Source organism: Scatophagus argus, chromosome 21, assembly GCF_020382885.2.
Source record: "Scatophagus argus isolate fScaArg1 chromosome 21, fScaArg1.pri, whole genome shotgun sequence".
In the NCBI taxonomy this organism is placed as follows: domain Eukaryota; kingdom Metazoa; phylum Chordata; class Actinopteri; family Scatophagidae; genus Scatophagus; species Scatophagus argus.
This window is the reverse complement of record NC_058513.1, coordinates 6,295,466-6,314,605: the sequence shown is the minus strand read 5'-3', so window position 1 is coordinate 6,314,605 and position 19,140 is coordinate 6,295,466. Positions and strand designations below refer to the sequence as shown.

Here is a 19,140-nt window from a genome sequence, read left to right as displayed (position 1 = left end):
TTAGGTTGACATACAATATTTATTTAGGTTCACAAAAATGATAAGTTAATTATCAGGTAGTCCACAAATATTGTGGGAATGGTCTCATACAGTCATACAAGTGGGGAAACATACATGAGAAACCATTTAGGAACAGGCCCACCCACCCAGAAACGCTCTGATTTAACCAAATAAAGTATGAAGCATGGAAAAGAATGAACTCAAACGTTAGTTTAGTCTAAATAATAAAAAGGAAGCTGCTTATTCATTATTATAGCCATGATTTCCCCAATTATCTTCTTTTTAAAAAAAGACCTTCAGCTATTCAAAATATCTCTTCTTACTCTCTCTTATTTTATCAAATGAAAAAATAATCCAAACAGGAGAAACTAAAAAAGGGGCAGACCCTGTATTTAAAATATTGCGGTATATCAGGGTCATCCCTGAACTGTCCCTCAGCAGTATCAATGGACCAGGGACCGGTCAAAAACTAGAGACCTAAATGTTGTAAAAACCCCTCTGTAGTACAGTATCTGAGGGTATATATATACTGTATATCTGAAAGTAGTCTGTAGTGTCCCCAAACAGCCTGTGGTGGACTTCCCGAAGCTGCCCCACATCCATTTTCTTCTTCTTTTTTGTTTCTCATATCTAACAAGACATTTTGCCAGATTCTGCCCATACAGTGAGACACTGTAGCTTTCCAGAGAAACGCTCATCTGCTGCAATCCTATTAGCTTTGGGAATGAGACTCACCACCCCACCCTCATCTTCAACTCCATACCCCTCCCATAAACATGTCTCAACCTCATGTATGTTTGCTACAAAAGATGTTACACGTTATGAACACATCATGCAAAGTGGCATTTCTGTTTACAAAGATGGAGTAGTCGTGTTTTCGTTTTGCTAATCTGTAGCCATTTTAGCTGCGTTTGATTCACTCTTTCAAAAACAACAAAAAAAAAAATCAACCTGAAGTCCCACCCATTTTCAAAGCCACCTCCCTTAACCTTTCAACAAAAACAGAACAATTTGCATTTATAAACAATATTATATGAAACATGATTTCTCATTTTTCTTGTAATAACCCAAATCTCCAGAAAAAAGTATACATTGGACAGCTGTGGTCTGAGTCCAGGTTTAAAACTGCCAGGAAAAGCCATTGCAGCAAGGATCAGTTAGCATAAACCAGCGCGGCTGCTGCCTTTAAGAAAAAACCTTTAAAAACATGTCCTGCGGCGGCTGCAACGGTTGGTTTAAGAAGAATCCCTGATTGGCTGAAAGAAGTCAGGTGACCACCAGGTGAGGTAAGAAAAGTCCCACCTTTGACGATGGGGATGACAGTATGGAGGTGTTTCCTCTAAACTCTAATGTGTGCGTACTTGTGTGTGTGTGTATTTTCAATTACAAACTGACCACCCGCTCACATGCGTACACACTCACACTCAAGTGCGTGTTGATTTTTGACTCAACCTCAAACACTGCATTGCAAGTCCCTCTCTGCTCATGCAGCACAGACAGTTGCAGAACACCAGTGGCAAAAAAAAAAACACACTGGCTGAAACGATAGAGGAAAAAAACTAAACAAAAAAAAAAAAAGAAAATTAAGTTTGCTGCCTTGAACGTCATTGAACATCACATAGAATCCTTGGGCGTGACAATTTTTTTAAAAATCTCTGTTTTTTGATTTTTTTTTTTTTGTTTTAGTTCAATGATATTTCTCTTATCTATGCATTTACTTAAAAACTAACAAAGATTTCAGTTGCTCTCTTATTACTCATATCTGTGTGCGTAACTTTTTTTTTCTATTTTTGTATTGATATTTGCATTGGTTTTCTCCTCTTCTTCAATTGTCCTCGTTGAGTATTTCTTGGTTTGCGTAGTTTTCCATCTCTTTCCATATCCTTTAATCCTTCTGGGGGAAAAAAAGACCAAAACCCATTTCTGCCCATTATCACCTCCCACCAACCCAGTTTCCCTCCCTCCCCAAGGGTGGAAGGGGGGCTTTTCAGTCCCATGCTGCCCTTCATCTCTCAGCCTCCATCGCTACACTGGCCTTCTGCTCAGTGCCTGCGTGGGGGTTCACACCCATTGGCCAGGCGGGGCAGGGCTGCGTGGGGGGCTGCCCCTGAGTCCAGAGTCCCTGTGGAGGTTGCGGCACGTTAGATACATTTGGTGAGACACCCCAGCTGCCGACCTGGGGAGGCGGAGGTGAGGTGGCCATGGAGGCAGCCATGGGACTGCCCCCGCTGCCGCTGTTGAAACTCTCGGACGCCTTCAGTCTGGAGAACATGGTCAACGCGTCTGGGAAGTTGGGTGGCGTCGCTGGTGTGTTGGCTGGGGTGCACATCTGAGAATGAGCAGAGAAAGAGACTAATTACCAAATGTCCAAAATAGGAAGAAAACTGAAATATAAAACATAATAACACAAAAAGAGATAGTGAGATAGTAACAGGACTGATGATTATAGGTCCACAAAGGAAAAGACTGCGTAGAACCTGTAGACTCTGTTATCTCTACTATACAGGAAGACACAAAGACACGTGGCTGCCCAGAGAGGAGTGAGTTTGTGCTCACATCAGGGAAGGCTGAGACAGAAATGCACTTCCTCCTTTACTGAGAACTGAGAAGTTTCCCACAATAAGAGATCTTAACTTTGAAGAAATGGTCAAGAACAAAACAAACCTCCAAACATTAACTCCAGAAGAGAAACTAGCAGCTAAACATGTAGGTGCTCATCACAGCCTGACAATAGATATTTCTATGGTACCGGTATTAAGATACTGTACTGTGTTATATATATATATATATATATATATATATATATATGATATGTTGAATCTTTGTGCAAAGTGTAACTGCTTTGGTAATGACATGTTTTGTTCATGTCAATAAAGCAAAATGATACTCAAAAAAAAAGACAATCAGAAGATTGATGAATAACAAGAAGAATGTTAGTAAGTAGAATGACTTGACAGCCAACATGCAAAGAACTCTTTGGACTTTCAGCTGCACCTGAGGCAAGTCTTTTCCACGACGGATTTCTCTTAGTATGACTGTTGACTTTGACTGGAAATAGTGATACTGTAAAGAGGTTTTTGGTCTTTTATCACAACAGAATGAAATGCTGCTGTAGTGGAAAATTCATGTTCGCTCATCTGCACTGCCAAATCATCTTCAGAAGAAAATGAAAAAGACAGAAAGAAAAGAAAAGAAAATGAGCATCGACATCGACAAACAGTGCTACTTCAGCGATGTACATACAGGACGCAACCCAAGGAGCAGTTTTCAGCAATGTTTGAAAACTGGCATCACTCTAAAGGAGTCAAACTGTTTTGTATAACTAAAGGGGAAGTTAGGGGAATCCCAGGCACTCTATGTTTCCCCAGAGGGTCCACATGATGACATTACAGTCCGTTGTTTACATTCACTTCCTGTTTCAACTGTAATATGGCGTCCAATCTAATTTAGTGGTCTCGATATACTTGATCAGGCTGAGAATAACAGCTCATCGTGCTTTGTGACACACACATCCAAGCAAACGCACACACCAAGTCTCTTTGGTTTCAGTATAATCCCCTTTGATCTAACCTGCTCTGACCCTCCTTTGTGGCAGCACTGTTATTGTTCTGTTGCCACGAGTTCCTTCAGAGGCGCACCCTGAACATGTGCCAAAAACAACACTGAACTTATCACCTTGCTAAGGTTGCTAACTCGCGGTGTGAACAGTGTGTTTGGATGCTCAGAAATAGTACAGCTTCGTCATCATCATCTTCATCCTCACTTGACACAGCTTCTCACACACTGTTCCACCGCCTGCTTCCTCCTCTATATCCTCATCCATTTATGACCAGGAAAACAACAACCTTCTGTATTCCATAGGGAAGCAGAGGCGGAGCCATATTTAGCCAGGAGGCCTGTCTTCTAAAAATAAAAGCCTGGGCTGAGGGGCCAACAGGGCAAGCACTTACATGACAAAATAACCCCAAATCACCAGGTCTCAACAATGGAAGAATACAGCTCTGGAACTCCCAGGATTAGGATTTTAATAAATGGAATTTACGTGTAATTTAAGTACAGAGTTCATAGTCAAATTAAATCAAATTCAGTGACCGTGATTATGCCCTACACATTTCCTCCAATCATCTACAAAGTTAGAGCTTTTTTGTTGCAATAATGTCCACATAACAATCCCTACGGATTCGAGGGGTCGGGGGTGGGGTGAATTTTCTGGAACTGGGAGTCATGATTCCATGAATCAACTCTAGGCAACAGCAGCTGCCGTCATACATGAATACTGGATGAGGAATGTTAGTATGCTGAAAAGAAAAAGAAAAAAAAGAGATGAAAAATAACATTCCCGTTATTTACGAGCAGAACTCAAGCCGATCCGTGCTATCTAATCTAACCTTGGATCCATCACCCAGAATACTCAGATTGTGACATGCAGCCTTAGCGCACAAGCAGCCTTCAGAAAAACAACCGGGTGACGGGAACACCATTTCACCCCTGGGGATTGTAATCGGACCGCTTTGCCCCCTAAAAGTGCTGCGGCTTGCAGGTTAGTCCTGTGAATGTACAGTGCGGGGCCGGACAAGGGCCAAGTTAGAGGTTCTCAGAGTGGTACACTGTTATGAAAGGTGAGTGTGTGCACTCTGACAGGAAACGCTGGCTCATGTCTCTGAGGCCATTTCCTGCAGTAAAGAGACACCCTGGAATGCTGAAGTAACTTCTGTGATCCTTCCTGTTCTTGGCGGTGGAAGCTACTGGTTGGATTTGTCAAACCTCGTGATCAGTTGAGGGTCTGTGTAAGTTGGAGAAGAAAACAACAGAGAAGGCTTCCTGCATTGCGTTCTTACTGCCCAGGAAAAAAAAAACAAAACAAAACAAAAAGCGCTGACACATGACCTTTCAGGTTGTCCACTACGACTTAATCAACTACAAACTCATACACCGATGACCAGGTAAATATACACCTGCAGCCAGTTCAGACATTTTTATTTTTGCTTCATATTTAACGGTAGACTAAAGCAGGAGAGATGGGAGAGGGAAACCATGTTAGCGTCTCACAACTGCCCACCTCACACTCCTCCACTCATGAAATAACACAACACACCTCTATGTGTCGGCATGCAAGCGTGTGTGTGTGTCTGTCTTTGCAGGGGACCTTGGACAGAGTCAGAGACGCAGACGGTATCGACCCACAGGGAAGAGGAGCCGGTCCAAAGACACAGCAACTGTCTTTCTCTGCCAGGTTGTCTGAGGGTGGATCTGACTGCTCATCAGACGACTTCTCACTGATAAAAGCTTTAACGCAGCCCAGACCTGTCAGCACATATTTACTGATTATCCACATACACAACAAAGAAACACCATATCCCGAAACACCACTTTCAAACAAATGAAAACGCAAATATGGAATTTTTATGATGTGAACTGTTTAACTGTCAAAGCAGAGAAAACCCTAGCAGAGGTAGAAAGTCCACACGGCTTCCTACACAGAGATTAAAACCGTTTCCCTGGTGCAGCACACTGAGGAAGCAGGTTACTGTGCGTTTTCTCTTTGTGCGTATTAAGCAGCCTAATAGCAGATTAACTCTCGCTGCACTGAGGCGAGGACAGAAAAATACTGCAAGAGCTGCTGAGACCGGCGCTTGAAGACTGAGGTTCAAATCCAATTGGCTTTTGGACAACTGATGGGGCACGTGGGCTGCAGCAAGAGGGTTAATATTTTATCCTGGAGAATCACTACCGCTGTACATACACACACATATGTTGACAAACATAATGTCTACAGAGGGTCTGTTGCGTGTCACACACACAAGTGCATATGGGAGAGAGGACAACGAAAGAGACTTTGTGTTAAGTTGTTTTTAAATTGAGTTTACTGTGACAATTAACTGTCTGTGTCCTATGAGTTGTAATTTGAGAAGCGTCGGCTCAGTTAACCCAAACAAACGGCGGTCTGTGGTCTCTGTTAGCCAGTTAACAATCCTGCAGGATTTTGGCTTTTAAAAAAGAACTCCTAACGGCACACAAATTTCCTGTCATGCTGTTCCTGTTGAGAAAGCCAAAACTATGTTTAGAAACACAAGCAGGTGTTTAAAGCCGTTGTATCAAGGTGAGGACGTTCAGTATGACAGACTGCACATACAACAGAAAGTGTGTTAGAGCAGGGAGGTCTCGCCACTGATTCAACGCTTACAGATGGAGAGACAGGGGAGTAACAGACAGCCAGAGCGAGTTTGTGTTCAAAACAGAGCCAACAGAGAGTTTGCCATGGGAACCGTTGTTATGAGGAAGCAGCGCAGATCTGCTGCTGACAGAATGAGGCTTGAGCAGGATTGGCTCTGTGGTCGCAGCGGCCCTGGCCCGGTCCACCCTCTCTTCAAGTCTGTTTGCTGAGCTCGGCATCAGGAACGCATGGCTGACAGGCAGCGACCACTCTAAACATGCCTGGCCCAGGTCTTTGGTGAGGCTCCACAAACCTTAAACACTCCTCTGTTTGTGTACATGTGTGCGTGCGTGTGTGTGTGTGTGTGTTTGTCCACAAACAAAGATGAGGTGGAGTTATATTCAGTCTGACCGACCACATTCCTCAGACATATCAAATGCATATGTGCCAGGCTGAAAAAGAGGAGCTCTCTATGCTCTTGCATACTTGTGCGGAGGGTTCGGTTACATCCCGTGATCCCAGCTGACCCCCTTCCTCCTCCACGTAACGTGTACCTTGGCGATTCTATGCTGCACCGCACACTCACATTCATCTCAATTCAATCTCTCTGGATGTTTCTGTCCAGCTGTTACACACGTTATAAGCCAAATCGTTCTTTTGATAAATTAAATGTGATCCACTAATGTTGGCTTTGAAAAAGGAACAGCTAACGAACGCACTGCAGCACCTAAACATTAGGGAATTACAGGTTTGACATTGGACATTTTTATACAACTGCCACCGATTTTTAAACGTATTAATATCTCACAATGTTCAAATCCAAATCTGACATTTACACACATCGACGCTTGGTTTAATTCATCACAATGTGCAAAACATACTAACACAGCTTCTGGGCGTTTCTGTTTTCTCTCCCTTCTCTTTCTTTCTCTCACTTCCCACTCCCCATCTTCCTCCCTCCCCTCCCTCCAGTCTGTGGCTTGTTGCAAACAGTTCACACGCTGCATGTCAGCACTCACAAGCAAACTGTGCTGCGAGATCTGTGAGACGAGAGCAACACAGTGAAGCATGCCTGACATCTCCATCCACGGGCCCACATCCTTGCTCACACTATTTACTCCGACTGACTATAACTTGCTGTTCAGTATAATGTATACAGTATATGGACAAAATGACTGTCAGCAGGATATACTGTTTTACAGCTCGAGGTGTCTGAGACTAAAAACAAAGAGCCCAGTTTTTATAAGATGAGGAAATTATCTAATCTGATTTTTGATTTTGCACTTTTTATTCAAAATACCTCCTGCTGCCAGTGACTTGTCAGTGTGTCTGTCTGTCCACAAACTAACATATGGTGTACAACTCCAAAAACCTAAGTAGGGCAGTGCCACCAGGACACTTCAAAATGTTTATTTGGTAATTTGTTGAACTGTGTATGGTGCTGTGCTCACCCTAAAAACATTAGTTACACATACCAAAATAAGGTCCAGAACCTTTTGCACATGTTTTCAGACATTTTTCTGTTAGCTAACCTTATGACAACATTGATAAAATAAAACCCATTAGAGGGTTTTGCATTTCATTTGCTGTTTATTATGATCCATGCGGACGATGAGGCAAAATTCCTTATTAAAGAATCCCTAGTATCACAGCTCCCCATTACAGCATTCCTCTACTTCTCTACACGATGACAGGCCATGTTCTAACCCTCAATTCAAGACTGAGTAAAAGGAGTATTTTACTCAATGCTGAGCATATCTTCCACTGTTACTGGAGGTGAACTCCTAACACTGGACAAAAAGACATTTGACATGACTGAAACTCTAAACAGTAACTAGTAAGGAGGAGTTAGGGGCGTGAAGCTGTACTATACTGAAAAAGAACCCTAAAGTCTCTAAATCAATTAAGGCTGAGAAGAGAAGCCAGAAATGGTCAGGAGATACAAGCTGCTAACTGCAACTCCTTTAACTGGTGATAAATGCCCAATGTGTGGGAGGATGATTAGGTTCCACCAGCATCAGGTCTGGACTAGTCCCATTTGCGTCGTGCATGTTTGGAGCAGTTTATATTCCTTCTCAAACATCCACTCCTTTTGTTTGGTTTGTTTGGGCATGTGAGAACAATGCCATTGAAACCTGGTACCGCCGACAATCCAGGTCTCTGTCCACTTGGAAGACTGCAGCAGTACAGTATGTTGGATGGATGGATGAATGTGGACTTGTGGAGCCAAGTCAAATTTGTCCTCCTGATGACATGCAATGCCTCCTCACAATATCAAATTACTGACAAAGAGAGCAGACAAGCCCATCGTGTTTTGTTAAGGCTACGGGAACTGGAATCAAATGTTTTGACAACACGCTTCCCAAATATGTAACCTCAACAGATGAGAGTTTACCAAAACGTTGTCCAATAAACAAGCAGCGAAACATCCAAGGCCTGATTTAAACCTCAATAAACCACAACAAAGATGCCACGAAATAAACTTTTCCATTTATGGATTGTGCAAAAGACATACTGCTGTGATTAAAGTCTAATGTTGCTGCAGTTATTAATGAAATGGTGCGACCAAAATGGAGGGGCAAGACAAATTAAAGTTAACAGAAGAAAGGAGCAAAGGAGATCAATGGTGAAAAAAAGGGGGACACCAAAAGCCCAGTGGAATAGGGAGGGTTTTGTGGAAGAGGCATAGATAAAGGATAAAGCAGACAAGGCAAACAGACCATTGCTACATTAACTGTGCATGATTCTACCTGTTAAATGTTTAAATAGGGGAGTTCTTATGGTGCGTCTGTAGCATAGCACTGCCTTATTTTTTTGCACTCCGGAGCTGCAGCTCTGCAGTTGGAACCAGTGCAACCATGACCTACTAACACGTACGCCAACTATGCTATCCATAACCAGGAATACTCATAATGAACTTTCATATACATAATAATTGCTTCTTTTCATGCGTATTTCTATGCTTTGTATCCAAACCTTCAAATTCACTGTTTCAACAACTTTAACCAAAATGAGCATTAACTGTTCTCACAAAACGACCGATAATACAAGCCTTAAAACAAACTAAACATTTCCCAGTTTACTATTTTGACAAATAGATAATAATTCTACGTATAACTCTACACATTCTGAGAAATTCAGTGCTTACTTCCTGGTACCGCCTGAAAAGCTACACAACAGCACCTTCATTCTTCTGTTTGTTAACATTCTCTACAAACTGCCATTCTTTAACGCGTGTACACCAGACACATATCTAAACCAGACAAGCGACTCCGTCTGTGTTTTTATTATCCCGTCACATAGCTCACCAACAGGAGGTGACACTCAGGGTTCTATGGGAGTGGCTGGATGTCAGAACTAGATGTTTCTTTCCCAAACTAAATAAAGGAGGTTGACAGGTGCTGCTGAACATTTTAAGTGACCGTCACCTAACCTCTTCACCCATAACCCCTCACTGCTCTGACCTCACCCAACACCCAGCAGCTGAGTCCCAAGTCTGTGTGTCTATGTGTGAGTTAATATTATATATATATATATATATATACACACACACACACAGCAACATGGTTGGAATTGTGTGCACGGGGCACCCAGTTGATCATTAGCCAGACTGTGCTCTGTTTTCATGTGCATTTGGACACTGTGATAATACAGGAAGGAGAATGAGGAAGAGCAAGATTCCAGAAAAACACCACAAACAGAAACAAAAAGAAAGCAGCGACTGGCTAAAGACTGGAGAACTGGGACTGACTGGAGCCTGTGATCTGTTCTGACCAACTGCACATGCTGCACGGCTCACAACGATGGCTAACAGGCAAACAATAGGTGTTCAGTGGCTCACTCGTATCTAGAAAAAGGAGTTTGGCCTGTCGACCGGTAACAGCCTGGCAACAGAAACTACCAGGCCAAAGGTCACCGTGAGGGAAAACAAAACACATTTACAATGAAACACTTAGCTTCTTGCCAAAACATATTTTTCCTAAGGCTACACACACACATTGTAGATCAAATTCAGTTTTCCTTTCACCACACATGTAACACATACATTAAGCTGTTTAATAATCAGTGCCAGATTCCAGTTTTTTTATTTAAATCAATTAACACTGTTACTCAATTGAAAACTCAAACATTTCTCACAATAAGCACATTGTGTTCTTATTCTGAGCAGAATGAAGAACCTAACTGAATCACACAGACACTGTTATCAAATACTTACATCCTAGAATAAATGAGATCATTGAGAATAGAGCTGAATGCATGCAGACTACACAGAGCCTTAAATCATCTTAACCCCCAAATCTTTTTACGGTTAAATCTGAAACTGGCAGCTTCTAGTTTGGACAGCCTATGTTCAATTTCACAACTTCACATTGCAAAATGATTGTGATTTTGCAAGAAGGTACTTTAAATACCTGAGCCCCTTGGGTGTCGCAGTGATGAAATGCAATGTGATCATAAATCTAACGTATGAAGGGAAGAGCAGAGAGAAGAAGTCCAAAGAGGGACTGATGATGTGTGAAGGGTCATGAATGTGAACCATGAAGGTAGGAAGGAGATGGACATGGCTAAGGACAGTGACAGCACAGGCATGGTGGGACTATCCAGCAGTGTGCCGGTGCAGTCTGCTGAGCTGAGCCCAACTGCAGTGTTACAGCTAACCTGGGGGGGGAAACAAAAAAAAAAAAAAAAACAGGCCAAGGAGACAAGATGTGACAACACTCCCTTTACACAACAGACGAGGGGTCCCACGTGCTGGTTGTGTTTCCTCAGTCATAGGCCTAACCCCTGTGTGTGGGTGTGTGTGTGTGTGTGTGTGTGTGTGTGTGTGTGTGTGTGTGTGTGTGTGTGTGTGTGTGTGTGTGTGTGTGTGTGTGTGTGTGTACTCAGTGACTCCTAGAATCAGTGTGAAACCCAATCTAACTCCACCGCTCATAAACACATCTGGTCCTCGCAGCCGTCCCACATGAATTCCCAATCCCAGAGTCCCGTGAGCCAAAGTTCCTCTGTGTGTGCGCATGCGTGTGTGTTTGCGCACATGCCTTTGTGTGTGTGGTTAGGGTTCTGGGAAGTCGTGCTCCTGGAAACATGCAGGGCAACATGCTGAAACATGCATAGCACAGGCCAAGCCTCTTCAGATGTGGCTAACTGCTTGGCATGGCTGTACAAAATACAGTTATACATACACATACAGACACACACACACCCAGCAGAGATACATTCATACCCATTAACATCATTAACAGATCTAGACATGATTAACTTTGAAATGGGAGAACATCCAGCGGATTATAGTGTGCACACACACAGACACACATGAAATCTTATTCTGCATTTAACAAACCTACGTAAGTAACAAGAGCACACCTTGTTTCCTTTGTCGCAAAGAGGCACAAAGCAGCTCTGTGTTGCTGCATCCTCTACCAAAATACCTAGCCCTGCCCTACAATGGGCCTATTTCACCATATGTAATAGGCATACATGCTTCCTCACTTGTTTTCATTGATTTCCTCACTGCTATTTAAAAAACCACCCAAGTGCTCTTTATATACTTCAGTCAGCTTTCTTGCATCTCTTGCAGCATGATGATTAACGAATAGGGGTTGAAACAGAGAGAGAAACAGCAGCAGACAGACATCCATGTTGTCACGTCGTGATTTATGATGGTAATTATACCTCTGCTCTTCTGCTTGGGCGCACCACACACTTCAAATCTCAGTGAGATGAGATGTTACATGGATGAGAAAAGTTAGGATTTCTAAAAATCTTTTTTTAAGCCACACCCGGACACCAAAACCAAATGTTTGTAGTTACGAGAAATGCCCCCTCAAACGCACACATACATACACACACACACACACACACACCCTCCTCCTTTCTCCTACTGGGTGTTTATATTGCCAGGAAACATCCTTTAAACAATTTCACACCCACTTTTATCACTGCCCTGAAGTGCCAAATAGTCATCTTCTATGTCACTGCGCCCAATCAGCTGGTTTGAACGTTGTCCTCCATAAAATCCTACTTTCATTCACCATGTGCGCGATGCTAGTGACGAACAACAATTACAGTGCAATAAAAGAGGTGATCATTCAAATCATGGCGTGGTTTGCTCATGACTCTGCTGGGTGCAGTACGCAGCCCAGACTGCATTGTGTTCAGGAGTAGGAGGAAACAGCTGATGTTTATTTACTGCTTGTATTTACTTAATAAGCTAATTTAATTAATAAGAAAGAAGAAGGCCAGGTCTGCAGAATCTGGACAATATTCTCCACAGTGGAGTTAAAACAAGAGATGGAAGGGTTTCTTTGTTTTACATCAATGCAAAAGCTTGTCAGCGTGAGAACAGGAGGTAGACACGCTGTAAGAGTGCAGATATGATTCACAAGGAGAATGTGAAATATTTCTTGAGGAGATTATTTTTATTAGCCTGACCTACTAAAGACAACATACTTTTCACCCCCACAGTCCTGCAGAGCTGCTACATCAGGACCTCTGCATTCTTTTTAAGAGCCATAACTCTGGCAGAAATTACACACATGTGAAGCAGGCCTTGTGGCTTTGTTAGTTCGTTTCCCAGCTTAGTCACATGATGGGGTCACATGTTCCCAAACATCAGCAGAATCATCCAGCTGGGCCACTTCCTCCACTATGGTCACATGAGGATTCATTCATTCAATTTACTGCGGCTGTACGTGCACCTCATGGAGAGACATTAAATCATGGAAACATTGATATTAGTGTGAATATGCAACATCAGTGTTTCTCCTACCAAAGACCTACCAAGACACAGTGAAGAACTCAAAGGCTGACAGTTGTTACATTGTCCATACCAGATCATTCAAAAATAGTTCCCAGTGTTAATCATATAGAAACCTTTCAGGCAGTTTTGCCAACAAATGACCATTGATCTTCTGTCTATTATTATTCTGCACTGAGGTATCGTATATGTGGGAAACCATTTTTGAAAGCTCACATTCCACCTGTGTATCTGTGTAAGAAACAGAAAGCTCAGATTTTACTAAGGATTTTGACTGATTGGTATTGATATTGATTCATAAGTGCCTTAGCTCGGGACATCTTAGAATATGTATGAAGACAAAAAACTGCAGGGATACAAGAATATGTGCATAATATTTGATAAAAGTGACTAGCATCAAACAGCCAGAAGCAACATTAATTCAACTATGACAACATGCATTTCAAATATGAGCCAACATGCCGGTACATCATTCTGGTGGAGGAAACTGCTTTGAGAATGAAAACAAAACAAAAAAAACAGAAACAGCTAAGAGAACTCTACCTTTGGCATCTGTAAACAGAAAGAGAGAGAGCTAGTGAGGGAAGGAGGCGAGAGGAGTGTCAGTGCACAAACTAAAGAGAGAGACAGGGAGCTATGCTTTCAGTTACACCAGTTCTCTCTGCCGTGAAAGGGTCCATTTTGGGCCAGTGTGAACGTTGCATCCTGTAGGAATGCTTTTTGCGGTGGCAGTGTTTGTAAAGGCAGGGTGTGTGCCTAAGGAAGACTGGAAGTAGACTGGGAGGGGTTGGACTGAGCTTAGGATACATCATGGAACACAGATGTAAGCTTTGATGTCTTAATTTAAAAATACAGAGACATTGACAATCTGTTCAAGATCCATCATGTGGCTGCACGGCTCTCACTTCAACAGAGTACATACACACAATAAACAGAGATTTGCCTGTGCAGAGATTGTAGCTCTTTTACAGCAAGTGCCAAAGCACAGGCACTCCCTTGGGTCTGGGATCGCTAGTAAAAGGAAATAATACAGGAGCTTTACCTAAATCCTCCACCATTCACAGCATTACACAAGACTGTGTGGATGAGCAGGCTAACTCACCTCACTATTTGATGTTTGATACAGGGTCTAAACCTCTGTCACAGTATGCACAAATGATGCATGACCAAAGCACATAAAAAAACTCAGACTTGACATGGCCTACAACTTCAATCCTCACCAGACACACTTTTTTTATATAAACAAATGCATTTTTTAAACAACAGCGCTATTTTATGCAAGACACACGTCTCTCTTCCATAAGGCCAAATTCAGATGGAAAAGTGATTTGGCACATTGCATTCAGCTTTGTATATTGTTTCATATGGAGAGAAATCGAGTCTCAAAATGATCACAAATGTGCATTACATAATCTGCAAAAGACATTTTTCTGAATAGGCAGAACAGCTCGTACAGCAGCCTATAAATATGGGTTAAATAAGCTACTGTAAGGTGGTGGATGTCTTCTTCTGCCGCACACTCATTTAACAATTTGTAAATAAATACTAAAGAAGGTCATAATATTTTTAGTCATGTGTATGCACAGGAAGCTTTTCAAAAAAATTTGAAATTTGTCAGATCTGTGAAGGACTGCAGCACACATTTGTCAGTACCCAAAATGACAAATCCTTGTACGGACATCTAAATTTTATTTTTCATTTGTAGATCATGTAATACACATTCGGGACCACTCTGAGACTATTCTCTCCATAGTATTAAGGCCTCAAAAATAATAGCATAACCCAGCTAATCCAACTAACTGACCTACATGACGTCCTAACGTGCTGCGCTGCCAAGAACTGCGCGTCTACAGGCTATCTGTTAGGGCCATCAGGGCACTGGTGAAGCCTCTAGGCAAAACAGCAATCTTACGGATGATTTGAGCTTGTGTTGTAACACAAAACATTGACGCAACACCACGTGAAACACAAATGTAACTTAATGTTCAAGTTTACTCTAAACTGAAGGAGGAAGGGCAAAGTGGATAAGATTTGTATACCAACGAACACTGTGGCCTGATAAGCTGCAGGAATGCTGGACATGCTGCCCTACTGTAGTACTGTTGTGACTCACACACACACACACAAACAACCACTATGTACATGCACCAAATACAAATATATGCATGCGCAACACACAAGCACAAACGGAGCACCAAGCACATGCGAGCGTACGCAACAAAGGGAATGTGAACTTGTGATTATACAAGAACATGACTGTAACAATAAGGCCACAAACACACGTAGGTGCTCTGCATTCTGACTTTCATTATCCACGGGATCTGCAGCTATCAGGCTCAGCCCTGTTTGGCAGACAGAACAGGACAGCTCTTGGCAGACTGTTTACTCTCTAAATTAAAGTGAGACATTTCATGAGCTAAATAGAGGACTGAGATGCTTTTATTTACTGATCAGACGATAAAGGGGGCTTGGCTTTCTTTCTTACAATAAAGCTGTGATAAATATGATTCAGCTTGGTGTGAATCGTTTCAATGTTGACTGGTAATATTGCTCTACTGTTGAGGCTATAAATGCGCGCACACACACACACACACACACACACAATGCCATGAAAACCAAAATATCTTTTATCTCAATCTCACTCCCTTTCCTCTGGAAATGCAGCCATAAAATGTTTAACAGTTTTAACAGTTTGATGACTATGTTTGCCACAGTCATCAAACTGTTAAAAATGATCCACACTTTTGTCCAAAATCCCCCCACTTCCACATCAGGCTCTTCAACAGGGCAGCTGTTGCTGGATGCTGCTATGCATGCAGCTGCAAACAAAGGCTTGTGTGCTGCCAAAGCAAGCTGCTGCTAAAAGCCCAGATACTGCTAGTGTTTCATAATGCTCAAGTAATGTGTGTGCATGCGCGCAGTCTCCTACAGCTTAACGCCTTCCAGTTTCCTCCACTCATATTTGCCTGCCCCTAAAAGTCCTCAATGTGTGTCATGTCGGGTTCAGCAGCGACTCGATCAGAAAAAAAATAAACAGATAAACTAAACAAAGTAAATGCAACTGCAGGAGGATCTTTTTGTAAGAGGCAGCTGTCCTCTTCCTGGAAAAAGACTTTTTTCTGTCTTACCAAGAAACTGAGGGTTCTTCCTGTCTTTCCTTCCTGCACTTCAACTGATACAATGAAAAATGAGGACTTTCATATTATATCTATCTTCCTGGCTCACTCTCACTCCCATACTCTCTCTCTCTCTCTCTCTGTCCCTCTCCCTCTCTCAGTGTGGCTGCTGCGGCTGCATGCCTCCCTGTGTGTTTATTTCTGGAAGCTCACAACATGGCCGACATGTGCTTTGTTATTGTTAGTACAACATCATCCCTCTTGGCCTATAAGGGCTTTTCATTGCCCCCACATCTCACCCAAAACAACAGAGCAGCCTTAAAGATATACCGACACGAAATCAGGCGTTGTTATAATTACATAACAGAACAATAAATAGTATAAAAAGTATATTATGATCGCCACCCTCCTCCTCGCACTCACCATTTGATGATGATGGCCATATGGAATATTTGTTTCTTGAAAAAAGGCACTGAGGGCAGTCTACAACAAAAGCACACAGAAAATGAATGACATTTTTGTGACATTGATTACTATTACTGAAAAGGACGAGAAAATATCGGGCGCGGGGGCAAAAAATTGTAATCTACCATTGCTTGGCTCTGTGTTAATATAAATAAAACACAAACAATACAGGGAGCTTTCGACGAAGAAAAATGCAGGAGTCTGATCTATATTCGATTCACCGCAGACTAAACAACTGAAACTACTCTTCAGTAGGCTAGTCGATACAACACGGCGGTCATCTTTATTGCGTAATAGCACTGGCTGGCCTCGCCTGTACACTGCTGTCATGTGTCGGATTATAGTATTTAATCTAGAGTAAAGTCTAATTGGATATGCTAGCTGTACGCTTCGCCCTACAGCGTTACTGGGTATATTCCCCCACTTATTTAACCGGGCTAAAGCACGGATATGTGTACTTTAATTACAGCAAAACTTCTGGTTTGAAAGTGGGCCGACTGTTGGCATCTAAAACGGACAAACAGCTAACACTAACGATTTGTTTTGTGTTGAATTTCGTGAGCCCAAAAAGTGGCGAGAGGCACGCAGGAAAGCTACAGTCAAAACTAGCGGTCGTTCAGACATAAACACCGGCCGTGGGGCTAACGTTACCCTGTCGACTCTATTGTTGAAGCCTTTTCGTTTTCTATTTTTCTTTTACCTCGAACTGCCAATGTGCCGCTTGCAAAAGCTGCTTCGCCTGATCTGCCGCACAACCCGCCGTCAGGACGAACTGGTTTATCATGACTTGATGTTTAAGTTCATCCATTTTCGACGAAGCCCGTGTCCTACTCGCGGCGACTGGCTCTGAAACAGACTTTCGACCGTTTTCCTCTCTTTCTTCACTCTAGTTGTATTCCGTTTCTCCGCCTCAGTCGTCCACCATTACAGCCGGTTGAGCAAACACAAATATTTACTGTAGGAGCAGTAGTGGAAGAAGCATTGCGTGATTGACAGAAGGACGCAGCCAATCAAATGAGAGCACCGCCGGTGGGATTTGTATGCTGCGAGTGCAGGGTCTCGCATCGACGTGTCTTTTACAGACTTATACGGTCATCTTTTGTGCTTACAAATATGTTAAACGAAAATGGTTAATCGCATTAAGTGCACTTCAAACTATGGTATGCGTGTGGCGTTGAAATCAGTACAGAAGAGGTAAATCCCGACTCGAGTAATCTCAGATGGGGTTTGTTTTGGACTACAAATCCCGTGAGCACGCGCTTTGTTTGTGAAGCTTCACAAGGCCAACATTTGTGAATGACGGCCGCTCTCGTCCAATTCCCAGGCGCGCTGTGTCACTATCTTGCCAAATATGGTAAACAAATCCACCATCGCCAATTACATCGCTCGGAGTTAAATTAGGGACAGCCGACAGTCGTAGCTGCACATTCAGAAGCGTCGCGTCTGCTCTGCGCACTTCTTCTCATAAACCACATTTTCTCTGCGCGTACGCCGTCTGTGCCGCAGGCAGCTTATCTGCACACAAGTGTGCGGGCTGCGGAGGTACTGCATTCCCGTTTCTCATTTGTTGTAATGTGTGAGCATGGTTTTTCATCTATGGGTCCAAATTTAGGTTTGCTCAAGGACACTACAGCAGCTAAGATGTGAGGTGACAGAGGGTTTGGAACAGGGTTATAATAAAGAGAAAGAATGGTGCATTTAAACACCCAGCTTCTTCCAGATGGCCATACGGACGCATATTAACGACTTAATTACCCGGTAACTATGAATTTCCGAAATTAATGAGCATATTATGAAGTATCATTAAACAAAATAGGACCATTTATTATGCTGAACGGAAGGCTATGTGATAAAAGGAGAGGAGAGTTCAGTCGTTTGTGGTCACTTTAAACAAAGGTGGTACCTGTAAGACAGTGAATGAACCATGGACTGGAATTAGTAGAATTAGAATTGCTTTATTAAATCTGAAAATAATCTTACCATTCAAGCCAAATAATAAATTCCTCTGCTTGTATGCTTATTTTATTTATTTATTTAATTTTAAGTTATTAAGAACAAATTATTTACAGTATATATCTCCCTCCCTACCATCTACTATCACTCTCTCTCTCTATATATATATATATATATATATATATATACATGCATACATATATGCTAGTGAGGCTGTAGCTTTAGTGCAAGTTGTGTGTAAAACGAGCCCTCTGATATGCACACACCGCTTAGAATTGTGGGTAACTGCTGTAACTGTAAACTGTAAACATTCTTTTGTCAATGGCATGTTTTTAGCAGCTGCAGCTGTGTCAGAGGGGATGGAGGAATGATTGGAAATAGTGACACCTGCTGGTGAACTGAACGGACAAAGCACCTGAAAAACAGCACTGAGAGTAACACTGGGTGAAATTGAGGTCATTGCCATCCACGGCACTAAAATCACTTTTTTACATTGCACTTAAAAACTTGGATACTTCACAGTACATATTTATATTCTAGTGTAAGCTTTGATGTGTTCACTCTGGTTAACAATCTACAGTTTTTTGTTGCTTCCAGCTCTTCTGGTCTTTATTGACTGCTACCAAATCAAACAACAGGTTCAAATTTAGTTTTGTTCAGAGTGAAAATCACGAGATGAGTTGGGGGAATTTTAG

The 19,140-nt window shown here is 42.3% G+C and overlaps 1 protein-coding gene across 1 annotated transcript; it reads right to left on the bottom strand.

Annotated features, from left to right (window-relative positions):
* Positions 1–17,474, bottom strand: ubald1a (UBA-like domain containing 1a). Its single transcript, XM_046378111.1, has 3 exons — positions 17,193–17,474; positions 16,451–16,510; positions 1–2,329 (listed from the first exon to the last, which is right to left on the bottom strand). Exons 1-3 carry the CDS (start codon positions 17,298–17,300, stop codon positions 2,006–2,008), a joined length of 492 nt encoding a protein of 163 aa, XP_046234067.1. The 5' UTR covers positions 17,301–17,474; the 3' UTR covers positions 1–2,005.
* Positions 17,475–19,140: the final 1,666 nt, after the last annotated feature.

Bases quoted from the DNA above. Each gene is read 5' to 3' on its own strand.
- ubald1a (XM_046378111.1), bottom strand. From the start codon at position 17,300: ATGGATGAACTTAAACATCAAGTCATGATAAACCAGTTCGTCCTGACG. The intron at 16,511-17,192 runs GTAAAAGAAAAA...CTTTTGTTGTAG, and splicing joins CGGCACATTGGCAGTTCGAG to ACTGCCCTCAGTGCCTTTTT. The intron at 2,330-16,450 runs GTGAGTGCGAGG...GCTCATTCTCAG, and splicing joins ATGGCCATCATCATCAAATG to ATGTGCACCCCAGCCAACAC.